This window comes from Camelus ferus, chromosome 26 (assembly GCF_009834535.1).
Source record: "Camelus ferus isolate YT-003-E chromosome 26, BCGSAC_Cfer_1.0, whole genome shotgun sequence".
In the NCBI taxonomy this organism is placed as follows: domain Eukaryota; kingdom Metazoa; phylum Chordata; class Mammalia; order Artiodactyla; family Camelidae; genus Camelus; species Camelus ferus.
The window spans coordinates 14133396-14148377 of record NC_045721.1 but is presented as its reverse complement, the minus strand read 5'-3'; the positions used below and the strand labels follow the sequence as shown (position 1 = coordinate 14148377).

Below are 14982 nucleotides of genomic sequence, written 5' to 3'. Positions count from 1 at the left end.
ATCTGTAACATGGTAATAAATAAACACCTATCTCCCACGGTTACATGAACTGAATAAGGTATATGTCTTCTGTTCAAAAATCACCCAACAAAGCTTGGTACAACTGTAAACTCACTGTCATCAATCTCAACTACTCCCTCAACACTATGTTACTTCTTCTGCATTTTTGTATCTTTTCATTTTTTCCCCTCTCCCGACTACACTTTCAAGCCTTCTCTCCTCTCCCAAATCTCAGTCAACCTACCTTCCCCATCATTCTTAGTTGATGATCTCACATAGAATTTTAGGGAGAAGTCAGAAGCCACCTCAACTTTCTACCAAAGCTATAAATACAAACCTGTATCTACACACTTAATGTCTCTACTTTCAACCATGTAACAAACATTTACTGGATACCTTTGAAGGGTCAGACACTGCTCTAGGTACTGGTGATGAATTAGTGAGTGAAACAGATGAAGTTCATGCTGTTGTAGAGCCTACCGCCTAGGGACAGAATGGAAGAGGACTCTGGGATGAGTTACAGAACGATAGGTGACAGAGAAAAGTAACAGCAAGGAAAGGTTTATAGGGAATGGAAGGAATCAGCTACTTGACATGGCCCCCAGATCTTCTGGTGCCCAAGGGTTGTGCACCATCCACCAATCAGAATTGTGCACAGCTGATCATGTATCCTGGGATGCCCCTCCTTCAGCAGAACTTTAAAAATGCTCAGCTGAAACCCTTCATGGAGTTTGGACGTTTTTGGGCATGAGCCATGTATTCTCCTTGCTCAGCCCAGCAATAAATCTTTCTCTGCTCAAAACAATAACAACAACAACAACAACAACAACAACAACAACAACAACAACAACAAAAACACAAAATCCCCTGTGGGATGCATGGACTCACTGAATAGACACAAGCAGGAGAATGAAAGTGTTAAACTTCAGCTTAGGATGAAGGATGAATGTTTACAGGGTTCTCGGAAGGGAACGCAGGCAAGATGGTAAAGAGTGACGCCATGGAGAAGACTGCAATGTCTCAGGCAAAAGAGATGACTGAGGCTCTCTGAATTAGGGCAATGATAAAGGAAAAGGGCTGTGACTGAAAAAGAACAACTAGGAGGTGGAAACATTCCAGGATTTGGGTATTTCGGGAGGGGCAAGGCTGCCAAGCTTCTGGCTTGAATGACAGTGTGGTTGGCAGTGGTATGAAGCAGTATAAGAAGCAGATGAGTCATGGTTTGGGGAAGGAGAGGGTGGTGACTTCTGTTTTTGAGGTGTAATATCTGTGATGTCAGTGGAATGATGAAGGAAAGAGCTGTGTTTGGCAGGGAGATATCTAAGTTTGAAATGGGTGGGAGAGGTCGGAGCTTGAAATAGATTTGAGAATGGTCCACGTAGAGGTCATAGGTAAATCACCAGAGAATATTGAGATCGCCTACGATAAAAGTCAGCATTTTCCTTCAAACCTGCAACTAGGGCCAGGATAGGGGTAAGAAAGATGATAAGAAATAAGCAAACATGGTAGGAGGGAGGAAAAGAACATAGAAAAAAAAATAGAAGAAAAAAAGGCTATTTCTAACACATTTGAGGCCATACATGCCATTAATTCTGTCCAAATATCTGTGGTTTTGTTTTTAATATCCTTTCCCAGTTCATATAGAATATTCATTGGCCTTTTTGACCACAGCTGCATTTCAAACAGATTACTTCAGTAGACAATTTACAGTGATGCCTAGACTTTTTTTTTAAGCTAACTTATTAAAACCACACTATTATTACTGAAGCAAAGAATTTCTATTCAACAACGTGGACTAAGTGCCAAGGATACAAAAATGAGTAAGACACAGTCCTTTGCTCAAAAACATTTAACCAGGACTGAATGACCTAGGAACAAAGTTAGCAAGAATGATCTTTTCAAAATGCAACTTTGGCCATTTAACTCTATTGAAAAACCTTGTGTAGCTGAGATTGCTAGTTGTCCCCTAGTATCCACTCTGTCCTTCTTCTCACTTAGTTAATATGGTTAACATGGCCATTGAGAATAAAGACTAAATTTCCAGCCTTCTGTGCAAGTAAATATGGCCATATAACTAAGTTCTAAACGTAAGTGGAAATGGTATCAGCAATTTCTACTAGCGTCCTTAAAGAGAAGGACATTTACTTCTACTCTTCTTTTCTACCTTCTCTGGCCTGCTGGCTGGAATGCAGATGTGATGGCTGGACTAGAGCAGCTATTTTAGGCCAAGAGGAAATGTTGGGGATGGAGGCTACACATGTCAGAGCAACAGGATAGGAGCCTGGGTACCTGGGCAGCTGTAGACTAGCTACAGATTTTGAAAGTAGAGATTAGTTACATTGTTATTTTGTTGTTGTTTCTGGTGGCTGACAGCCAAATAATGCACCATTAGTATGATAATTATAATAGAAACATGTCTGCCTTCAGCTCTATCATATCTATCCATCCATCCATCCTGACTCTAAAGTACAAATGGAACACATAACAGATTTGATTCTAGAAACATAATATTCACTCAGTGCAAAAATACTATTTACCAAATGAAAATTCAAGTATTCAACTAACACATTAATATAAGAAAAATCATTACACTTAATAAGTTTGCAACATTAATAAAAAGACAAAATACACTTCAGACATCAGTATTACAGATTTCCATCTTTAGGAGATAACTATACTAATATTTTAACTTACTTCTTTTGAAGGATTCATTGGTAACGTAAAGATAGTTTTCCAATATGACCAGACAAACATTGCGAAAAGTAGATGATAAGCAATCAGGCACACAACTAAAATGAGAGAAACATAATTATCACTGTAAATGCAAACACATAACTAAAACCAGGGTATTCACAAAAGATGTGCTTGTTCTAAAATAACAAAATAAGTTAATTATTTAATTAATACCCCATGATTAGAATCCTCTCATCTGTAAACAGGCCCATCTATTGGCAAAATGGCCATAAGGACCTCTCCCAGATTGTAAAAATAAGGCAGTTATGTATGCAACTTTAAATCATAAACACAGTGTTAAAGAAATGGTAAAACACTCAGGCTTTAAGAACTGTGCTTCACTAACAAAGAATAGCGAAAGCAGTTCCTACTTGAGAAGCTGTCTGCTTATTTTGTTCAGCCTGAGTCCAATCAGGTGGCACTAATTGTTTCAGTGACAAAACATTTAAACAGAGACCATGTGAACAAAGAGATTTCTTCCTAGAGGAGTCCAAGTTTCTTAGTTATCACATGGGACAACTGTTAAGAAAAGCATTCTGAATACTTTTTTTTAGATTATGTACATAAACACACTTTGTGTGATGTTTTAATCTTGAAGTACTTTGCAAAACTAACATTAACTTCGTGTAGAATGATAACAATTAATTCTGGATAATACATTAACATATAACTTAATTCAGTCAGATACATTAACATATAACTTAATTCAGTCAGATACAGTTGAACAAAATATGTTAGTTTAAAATATAGCATGTTTGGTAATTTTAAAAGCAATTTTTAACTTTTTCAAAAATGGTGATACTCATAGAATCAGTGAAACATTCAATTATCTAATAAGGCACTTAAATCAGTGTGAGATGACTGGAGCCAATGGTATTTCATGAATTACACAGGTGACTCAGGTATGGGATAATACTCTGAGTTGTTGATTTTCCTGTTTCTCGAAACCACAGGAGTCTTTGGCACAGTGACTGCCACTTCAGGGTGGAGCTCCCTGCCAAGTGTCTGAGAGAATTCAGCCTGGAGACTAGGAGAATGAGATGTCTTTAACCCCATCTTGACCCAAACATCCTCAAAGTATAACTGATTAACTCCAACCAATGAATGCTGTTTGGTTTTTCAAGCTATTTTTTTTGAAGTTTTATATTTAAAGCAATAATATCTTACCTTGTTCTCCAATGTTTTCCATGGATACTATAGAAATAAACAGAAAAAAGAGATAGGTTATGCGAAGCTGATGGCAAACAGAGGGCCTGACAGAGACACAGGCACTTGAGCAGTTTAATCTGGCTCCTTTTCAAACCAACATTCTTTACATATCTGTTCTACTTGGATTAGAAGAGAGGCCAGCAAGGAGGGGGAGGCGGGGGGAGGGAAGACTGGAGGCTGCTTCAGCCACGCCCCTGCTGGTACTGCAGCCCTGGCTCCCACGCCGAAAACCAGACCTGTCCAGCGTGGCCCTCGTAGGTCTTACTCCTAATATTAATCAGTTTCTCGGTTTTCCTTTCAACTACAGAGCTCGGATAAAAGCAGCGTTCTCCAGCTCATCACGTTTCCAGAGACATTTATTGCTCTATACAAGTTGGCAACCACCAAGTTCACTCTCCAGAAGGGAAAAAATGTTGTGTCCACAGTGCACACTTCCCTTCTCGTATTTCTAAAAGTACCAATGCTTACTGCCAATGACTGACCGCTCCCTACTGTACAATGAGGGGCCCAGGCCACGTTCCTGAGAAACTGCCATCCCTGAGGGGCTGCTGTAAATATCCCAAGCTGGCAGGTGGATTCGGGCAGGGACCACAGAGCTCCAACAAGCTGGGACAAGACACCCCACCTAGTAACCCAGGCAGTTTTCTTACTTCTGTGTTGCCTGCTTGTTTTGTTTCCCCTTTGGTCTTCCTCAATTTGTACTGAAGTCTTTGGGGAGTTTTGGACTATCTTAGCTGTAGCAAGGGAAGATTTGACTTTATTTATGTATTTTTTGTTCCTATTTGGCTAGTGAAAGGGGTACGGTATTCCAGGCCTTCGTCCTGGAATATAATTTCATTGCCTTAAGAAGCACTGGTATCAGAGGGTAACAGTGTGAGAGACTTTTAAGATTACCTGATCCAACCAACCTCTTTCCCAAGAAAGCTACTAAAAGCCAGTCAGTTTAGCCATTTCTAGAGCCAGCAGGAGCCACGGTTTTGGAGGGCAGCCCATCCCCGTATTGGATTGCTTGAAGAATGATTGTAAGATTAGCTTGTGCTGCAATGAGCCTCTTTGTGGCTTCTACCTATGGTATCTGGGCTTCCAATCTGTAGCAATAAACAGAAGATCTAAACGGCAGAGATCTAAACGGCAGACCTTCATATAGTTAAAGTTATTGCATCCCCCTTAAATGTTCTCTTTTAGCCCAAATAACAGATGATTTCCAGATTTCTCATCAACCTTGATGTGGCTCCTTTAAGTATTTCCTGGTCTCTCAATTTCCTTCAACATTTCTGATCTCCAGCACAGGTCAGGCAGACACAGATGATCGTTACTTACACCTGGCCTGTTCCGCAAGTGTGCTTGTCAATCAGAGGCTAGAAAGTCCCAGTGCACTTTCTCACAGGATCCTGAAGTGGTTCACGTGAGGGCAGAGGAAGGACCCTAGTTAAGTTGTCTTTCACATCTGACCGCACCACATCCTTCATGCATTTCTCCTTAGGCACTGACTTCCCTGTCTTCAAAGTGCTCCAAAACTGACTACAGTTCTTCCTTGGATCAAATCTCCCATCCTCCAGCTAATCTAAGGAAATGCAAAAGTAATTTGATTCCATTTGTGCATTTATGTAGGAATGACCCTTAATGACCATTTCAGAGATGCTGCCATTTTAAAGAAAATGTATTTGCTAACCCATGACTCTAGCTGTCAGAACTGAAAACAGTAAAACAAAGTGACATTTAAAAAAAGAAGTACAGTTCGTATGAGGTGATAATATTTTTGACCTGGACCATTACTCTTTTGGCTGGATATGCATTCAAAGACACCTTCTGAATAGCTATTTCTGCCCTTCACAGCTTGTGTTTCTCTTAATGTACTTCAAAATTCACAGATCTTCTATCTCTTTTTTCCAATTAAACAAGTTACTCCTGGATGCATGCTCATGGTAAACAATTCAGATAACATTTATAGAGTAAAATGTGAAATTCTAAAAAGGCTGTATCAATTACACACCCACAAAAATTCTGACCCTATCCAATTTCCTATAAACATAACATGCCTTCAGTTTTTGTCAACATTCTAGGCCAAAATAAAAATCATTGTTTTCGAATTCATTTCCCTGATTACTAGTGAAGTTAAGAAAAATAAGTTTTACCGGGGGGAAGGTATAGCTCAAGTGGGAGAGCACATGCTTAGCATGCACAAGTTCCTGGGTTCCACCCCCAGTACCTCCTCCAAATATAAATAAATAAATAAATCTAATTACCTCCCCCTCGTAAAACAAAGAAAGGAAGTAAGATTTATTAAAAATAAAATGGTTTTCCCTATCTCTTCTACTTGAATTACCACTTCCCTATTCTTTTTTATTTACTGAGAGGCTTTTATATATTCTGGGAAGTAATCCCATATTTGTTACGTATGTAAATAACGTCATGTATAACTACTTCCAAATGACTTAGTAAATATTAGCAAAATCTTATGATTTATCCCCGATTAAACAGCAATATCAAAACCTTCACACTGACCTCTTTTGTTAAGAGACACATGGACTATACTTGATTTTGCTTTACGATATTGAGGAAACGAATGTTCTTTCAACCATGTTTGCCTGGTTAGTAGGTCAATGATCACTTCACAGTTTTCCATTTAGCAAAAGAGTTGTCAATTTCAATGTTTCCTTTCTCATTATAAAAACACATAGAATACAACGTTATTTGCAAATGCAAGTATTTTTGTTCATAAGTGTTTGAGAAAAGGCTGTGATTTTGCCACATATGTTTCAATATATGTATGTATACAAAGATAGTATATGGAAAATACAGACTCATTTTGGGGAAAACAAGAGGGTAGGTCAAATGTAATTTAATTATTTACACAAACATGAGAATTAAATAGCAATACCAATCATTTTTTATTGACAGATCTTCCAAAAGTAACTATTGGGCTTTAGTGTGAATTTTGAGTTTTACCCAGTGGTATTTTATTATTTCACAGAATTTCACAGTTTGGTCAATTTAAAAATTATGGTGATACTTATTCTTCAACTGCACACATACAGAAATTTCAAATCTTTAATAACCAACTATCATATTTTCTAAAAACCAGCTTTTGAGGTAAATTAGTAATTATTTCTATTTTTTATTAAAAGAAAATGGAGGCAGATGACCTCTACTCCAAGCCACAATGAGTAGCACATTAGTTAATTTTCAGTCTTAGTTTTATGCATGTGACAAAAATATTATGACTTTAGGCTCTGCTGGATCTTATTAAAATTAGTTCCTCATTAAAGCACAGCAAGTAGCATAGAACATCTGCCCCATAAATGTTTACTGAATAAAAAAGCGATTAAGGCAAACAGAAGAAAATACCATTCATTTGAATCACATTGAAGAGGAACCCCAAAGCAGACCTATGAGAAATGTTAATTCTTTCTTTTGTAGGCTCAAACAATTCAAGAAAGAAGTTGTTTCTTTCACCTGTCACGTTAGCACGCTGCGGACACTCCACTAGCAATTTAGAAAACCAAAAGTAATCTTACCTGTACTCACCTGCTCGCACAGGTGCCCAGAAATGAAGGCAGAACCTCATTATATAAATAAGGAAGGAGAGACGGAAGATCAAGTGTTCACGACCCTTTAAAAAGGAAAAGCTGAAGAAGATATATACTAGCTTCAACTGGGCCTCAGGCAACTTTGAATGAAGACAGAAAACTTTTATACGTTCCTAGGGTCTTTCCCACCAGGTTTTGGCTCTTCATTTTACTTTTCACTAGTTCAGTTTGTCAAAATGAAAGCGAATCTTACTAAGCATAATGGTGCTAAAGAGCAAATGCTCTGGATAAAGACCGGCAAAGCTCCATTCCAGCTCGGCTGCCTGGGGGCTTACACAAGTCACTCCACACAAGCAGTCCGTCACCACGTGAGTGGAACACCAACAGCAGCAGTGCCATCAGCGCTGCTGCGGAATTAAAACAGGTAATGACGTAGGTAACGTGGGTATCACAGTGCCCGGCACACAGTAAGCCCCCCAGTGTACAAACAATTCATAGTATTTGATTTTGCTAATAACTAACTGTAATATGTAACATATAGGAAAGGGGACCCACAACGAAGAAAAATTACAAAGAGGAAAGTAGTATTTGTACAGACTGCTGAAAGAAATTGATGCAAAATTTTGGCTGAAAATAGACTTTAACAAGTGAAAAAGGAAAGGTGAGAAATAACTTAGTATCTTCGGTATCTCACCTCTTTATGCAGATGGGTCATTCCAGAAACTGGACAGCATAAACAAACGTGGCGGTGCTCATCCTTAACACAGGGCGAGGAGGAGACTAAAACTTCATCCTTGATGTGGCAAAGAAGTTAGGCGCAATTTGCTCTTGAGAATAAGAGCACTGTTACTATCACAATAAAACATTTCGTACATCTAGTGACCACCTAAATATGTACAATAGTAACACTGTGGGTCACAATTTGATTTTCATTTCGAAAATTTATTTGCCTAATTTCATCTTGGATTAGCCTAATTTCTTTCCAGTTCCATAGCCTACAATGATAATATTTTGCTTTAGAGATGTCTAACTTTCCAATATACCTGCAGAACTTATAACACTTCCCTGATTAACTGCAATACAATGAGACAAAAAGGAATACCTTCTTGGCACTGATGGTGTGTTGGAAGAGAGAGTGTGGGAATGACAAATTATTACAAGTGTTACCGAGGCTGCGCCAGAGCAAAAAGGCTTTTAAGAATTACACCATGGAATGTGGAACCATCAAGATACTGCAAGGCTGGTCATTTGAGGGGCCAGTTCTGTTTTCTGGCTGCCCTTTCTGCCTAACCCCCTCCTCCCTCATTAATCACTTCTTGAAGAAGCAGAATGGGGCATCAGAGAAAAGGCTGATTGGGCAGGCATCAGCTTAGAGCTGCTGAGTGATACTTTTGCTGTAGTACTGACTTAAGAAACTGTGTAAAAATAAAATAGGTAAAACCAAAGCTGAGGAGTCTGTCAGCCAAAGTAGAAACCCTTAATATACAAAAGGAGGACAAACTGCTGCTTCTTCCAAATCTAGCTTGAGTATTCATCCTTAAAAACGTATACCTCACTTATCTCTTTCGCATGAATTATCAAAAAGTCATTTAATCCAGGGGTCAGTAAACGACAGTCCTCAGTCCAAAGGCAGCCAGCCGCCTGTTTCTGTAAATAAAGTTTACTGGAAACAGACACATCCACTCACTTACACGGCTACTTCTGCGCTACCACGGCAGGGGGGTAGGTGGGACAGAGAGAATGTCTGGCAGAGCCTGGACTGTTACTGTCTAGTCCTCTGTAGAGAAAGCTTTTCAACCCCTGTGACTTGTCCGAATTCTCCAGAGAAACAGAATCAATGGGCGTGTGCGTGTGTGTGCGCGTGTGCGTGTGTATGTATCTACATATATATATGAGAGGGAAAGGGAGAGGGAGAAAGAGCAGGAAGGAGGGAAAAGGAGGGACAGGAGAGAGAATGAATTTTAAGGATGGGCACACATGGCCAGTCAGAAATCTCAGAGCAGACTGGCAAGCTGGAGAGCCAGGGAAGAGTTAATGTTGCAGCCTTAGGTTTAAAGGCAGTCTAGGGGCAGAACTGCTTCTCCAGGGGACCTAAGTCTTTGTTCTTAATGCCTTCAACTGATTGGATGAGGCCCACCCACATTATAAAAGGTAACCTGCCTTACCCAAAGTCCACTGATTTAAACATTAATCATATCTAAAAAATGTCTTCACAGCAACAGCTAGACAACTGGCCACCACAGCCTGGCCCGGATGACACACAAAATATCATCATACTTTGAATTATAATTCATTTTTACTCTGGAAATATTCTTCTAAGAAGGATATGTGTTGATCTTTTGCATCAGTTCTTAAGCCAGGTTTATTACTATAAATTAATAAGTTAGAATTACATCTAGCAAAGTAACTACATAAGTTAACTTTATGTATCTGCTAGAGGGAAAACAATAATAAAATCCTCTGTCATACTCTAAAAACTTGACTGCAAATAATTCTATCCAAATTAACTTTATATACACACTTAACATGACAGCCTAAGGGTGCTACCAACCCTGTTCTCTAAAGAGCTCTAAAAATATTAGACCTGATTTAGTCTAAATTGATTTAAATTCGATCTTGATTAAAAGCAAAGGTTCATCTCAAAGATCATCCCAGTTCTGCATTTTACCAACTGATTTTTTTAAAATTTTGTTTTAAGCGATTATACAATTGAGAGTATGCTGTCAAAAATGGTATCTATACAAGGTATAATGGTATCTATATAACGATATCTTGATAAGCTGGAGCCCACCACTGTTACACTGTCAGTAACTTGAATTTAGTTCAAATTTTAGTTCTAAGTGCATCCAAAATCCAAACCTTCAGATGCTAAAATACGCCTTCATAGTAGATTATTTTTTTAAAATGTACTTTCCCCCCTTAAATTAGCAAAGAACACTTACATAATTGCTCTTAGAACAATTTGGTTTTGGGGTATTTTCATCACAAATGTATATGTGATGAATTTATTCATCTATTTATTTTTATCTTTTTCTTAATCTGAATTTTCTTTTTCTTACCTTGAAACTCAAACTCCCTGTTTTGGAGGAATAATTTACTTTTATTGCATACACTCAGTATCTTTTCTCTATAAATCCACTAGGCTATTTCCAGGTTCATCTGACACAGACACATCTTAGCCCCATATACTCAGCCTGATAACGAAGAATACCAAAAATAAAGAATCCGTTCCAATGAATAAATCTTAAGGATAACTTTACAGACAAGCTCTTTTTTTTCTGCTTATTTTTAACTCTTTTTTTTTGAAACACATTCACTGACTATACCATACTTGCACTGTTGAGGATAAAATAGTAAATAAGACTCCATTCTTCTATTCAAAAAGCTTAAGAGTTTATGGGACCATTTTAGTTAGAAGTTAAAGCTAACTGAAAAAACAAGGACACTGAAACATTAAAACATTCTCAATTAAGGAACAGAAGCAGATCAGATTCTGAAACTCAAGACAAAAACAGGAGTAGTACTACAAATAAGCTTCACTATCCCCTGTACTAACAACACTGCTCCTCTGACCTCAGATCTCTAGCTGCCATCCCATTTTCCTGGCCCTTTCACAGGAAAACTTATTTTAACAGTCATCCAAATGCACTGCCTCTCCCTTCTAATTTCTTGTTACTTCCTCCACCAAACACTACCTGCGTCTGCAGCCTCAACATGCCACTGGCATCACTGCTGTCAAGGTCACCAACAACCCCCCTACTGCTAATTCTTGGTGCTTGAGTTATACCAGCAGAATTAATTAGGCTGTTTTTGAGATGCTTTGTTGAACCGACAGTGAATTCTTTGATGAAACTGGCCAGAGAAAACCCCCTGGAAGCAGGATCCTTTGTCCTTTCAGCTACTTTCCAAGAAGCTCTAGTTCACTTGTAATGTATTGGAGATCAGAATTTGGGTGGTAGGAGAGACACATCAAGTCAGTCCCATGAATACCAGTGACACGGTGCCACATCATTTTAATGACAGACCCAAGAAAAACATATTATTTACACGGTATTTCCAGTTGCAATTCAACGGCATCCTTTTCTTCCTAATAAATGTTTTTGAATTTATTTTCTTTACTACAGATTTACTTACATTTTTAAGTCTTTATCAACTGTGTTTTCATTGGTGATCCTCACATGCACTGTAATTTTACCGACAGCAGAAGTTCCTGCCTTCCTCGCTAACCTCATCTCATGCCACTTCCCCTCTTGTGCACGGGGCTTAAGCCACTCTGGGCTGTCTTGCTTCTTAAACATGCCAACACCGTCCCCTCTCTAGATCCTCTGCCCTTGCATTTAACTGTGTGGTAGAAGACTCAGACTCCAATCCTCCCAGTAAGTGTGAACTTGATCATGATATTCAGCTGATCTGTGCTTTGATTCTATTGTTTCAACAAAAATTTGTACTTTATCTTGATGGGTCCTCCAACTCTAAAATTACCCTCAGTCCTACTTTCAAGTATTTTGAAAAAAATCATTGACTTTGAAAAACCTAGGGCAAAAAATAGTCTACAAATAAATTTATTGGTGAGTTTGTAGGAACTCTTTTGTCAAGGACAGGTAAAAGTTTCAGAACAGAAACAAAGAGTAAGGGTAAGGCTTCACATCACTTGGACCCTCAACATGTGGTTTCCAATGTGGGCTCTCAGGTACCTAAAAGCCAGACCTCGCCTTCCTAACAGCCCCAACCACGAACACAGGCCAGGCAATCTACACTTCCCATTGCATCGGATCCCCATACGGTTCCTTGAACATATTTTGTAATAAGAAAACCATGATCTCTTTAACAATGTAAACCGATGATGTCATCTCACTTAAAACCCTTCCATGGCTCTGCAATGAACTTAAGTCCAATCTCCTCACTCAAGCCGCAGTGCTGGAACATGATCAGGCTCCTCCCCACCTCTCCAAGATCGCGTCTCACCACTCATCCTCCTGCTCACGAAGCTGCACACAGGCTGACCTTCCGGCTGTTCCCAGAACACACTAAACCTTAGTGTCCTTACCCCCTTCACCTGGCGCCACTCCCGGCTCACCCCTGTTTATCCTTCAGCTTCAATTACACGTCAGCTCTCACAGAGGCCCGCTGTCTCCCATCTAAGTACTAACCAGGCCCGACCCTGCTTAGCTTCCGCGATCAGACGAGATCGGGTGCGTTCAGGGTGGTATGGCCGTAGACAAGGCCCGCTGTCTAGTCTGCCCCTACAGTCCTGATCACAACACGCTTTCTCTCTGAGCACTTAGCACAAGCTGTAATTGTTTTTATTTGTTTCCCCTCCATGACCCTCACTGAGGTCTGCATCCTGGCTCTGCCCCGTGGGATGTTTTCTCAGCCGGGTTACTTATCCTCTCTCAGTCTTGTCTCAATATTCATCTCATTGGGCTGTTTGGGGGAATGAACTCGGTAATGCAAGTAAAAGCGCCTAGAATACAACCTGGCACATACTAGGGGCTCAGTAAATGTCAGCTGAATATGGAGCATAAATACATTGCTAAACAGTGAAATGTTAAGAGTAGGAGTTCCCCAAGCTTCAGAGTTAACAGTTTTTTAAACAATCTGGAGAAAGAAGCAGACCCTGCATCTTAAACTTACGGTAGAGCTATAGTTTCTTTGGAGAATGAAATGCCAGGTGGTTGGGAATAAATTGCTGGAACACCTTTCTGAGTGTGAATCAACAGGTGGATTACAATGTGGGCAAATTAACATAATGAGAAAACACTAAACCAGTGAATTTTAAAACTACATTTTCTTTCCCTACTCCTTCCAGAGGCTCTTTCTTCAGCCCCCCACCCACCTCCCACGGCCTGTCCAGGCACTGAGCCGGCATGGCATGCACCAGAGTCTCAATGTGAGGAGCAGGGGAGCTGTGTGATTTGGGGAGAAATAGGATTTCCCAGGTGGTCTGATACATTCCCCCTACTTGTACCCCAGAATTCATATCTAACCAACTACAGTGATCTAAACTGGGTATCTTGTATGTTAGAAATGATTAAACCACCATGACACCTTCTCCTGAGGAACACCACAATGCAACATCAAAGACAAAAACAAACCACAGTGTCAGACTATAAATCAAGACACGGAAAGTCTCTCACTTCAGAATAGGTTATGATCCAAAAGGTGATGCCAGTCATGTGTTACCTGGGGGTCAGGCCTCTGTATCAGCCCTCAAAAGCCTTTCTAATGCTTAATGTACCTGAAAGAATATTACAAAATTGCAAATTAATAATATTACAAAAACCAGCTACTGTGTCAAGGGAAGCCTTTTTGCGTTTGCAACATTCAGACTCACCTCCCTTTCATCACAGGGAACAAGAGGCTGCGAGAGCAGACCCACCCCCACCCCTCAGTCTTCAGCGATGACCCCTGAGTTAGTCGGTTTGGGAAAGGGCCACAGACTGGGTGGCTTCTCACGTCCTGGGGGATACGAGTCTGAGATCGAGGTGTCGGCAGGGCTGGTTCTGGTTTCCCCTGAGGCCTCTCTCTTTAGCTTGCAGACGACCATCTTTTCCCTGTGTCTTCCCATGGTTTTCTCTCTGTATATCTCTATATTCAAATTTCCCCTTCTTGTAAGGACATGAGTCATACTGGATGAGGGTTCACCCTAATGAATTCATTTTAACTTAATTACCTCTTTAAAGGCCTTACCTTCAAATTCTCCACTCCTGCAGGTTAAGACTTCAACCTATGAATTTTGGGGAAGACACGATTCAGCCCGCGACACTCTCTGAAATAAGCCTGTGGATGGAGCAGGGCGAAGGCTGGCTGGGGAGGAGAGGGCATCAGAGGGCTGGTGAGGGGCTGGGCCTGGGCAATGGGGGAGAATAAACAGAAGGAAGGGAGCATTTTCTTCTACATTTACTCCAGGCCAGGAATCGTGCTGTTCTCTCCAATGCTTACCTCATTTAAATTTTACAATAATCTGTAAAAAAGGCATTATTATCATAATCTTAAAAGTTGGGAAGACAGTCTCACAGAAGTAAAATAACTTTTCTAATGTCATTCAGTCATAACCTATGAAGGTAGGATCTAAATATTAACTCTGACTCCAAAACTCTTTCAAGGATTCCACCCGGCCTCCCAGGATCCGCAGATCCCCTCTGGGCTCCTTCGTCCTGGGCAGCTTGTCTCCTCCAGCTGCTCCCACATCCTTGCCTGTCTGTTTTTACCACCTGGGCCACTACCTGCTACTTCTCACTAGGGATGCTCTGGAGATCAGGGTTTAAGATGTCCTCTTCTGTCACCCATCCTCCGCCAACCAACTTAAACATAACCTGGAAACAGATCGTTTTACAAACCCTGGACACACATAATTCAAGTATTTGGTCATGTTTTAGTACTTAGAGCCGAGCCTTCCTGAGCTCTCAATTCAAGAGCTGGGGCAGGGAGAGAGCTCTGTGTTCCTAGGACAAGAGTGAGATGGTGATACAGGGGAGAAGACTGGGAGATGTGCAGGGGCTTCCCGACC

General features: G+C 40.2%; 1 protein-coding gene across 3 annotated transcripts in view; it reads right to left on the bottom strand.

Moving 5' to 3' along the window:
• Nucleotides 1–14982, bottom strand: part of ZDHHC2 (zinc finger DHHC-type palmitoyltransferase 2) — a 57277-nt gene that overhangs the window by 26262 nt on the left and 16033 nt on the right. For 2 of the 3 annotated variants that reach the window (XR_004315424.1, XM_032468661.1), the window contains exons 2-3: nt 3901–3927; nt 2695–2789 (exon numbers count right to left, since the gene is read on the bottom strand). Coding sequence is in view for 2 of the 3 variants with exons in the window: in XM_032468661.1 (XP_032324552.1) it covers nt 2695–2789; nt 3901–3927 (122 nt within the window). In the remaining variant the exon portion in view is untranslated. Of the gene's footprint in view, nt 1–2694; nt 2790–3900; nt 3928–8166; nt 8266–14982 lie in introns of all 3 variants that reach the window. The other variant, XM_032468663.1, reaches the window with a different exon arrangement.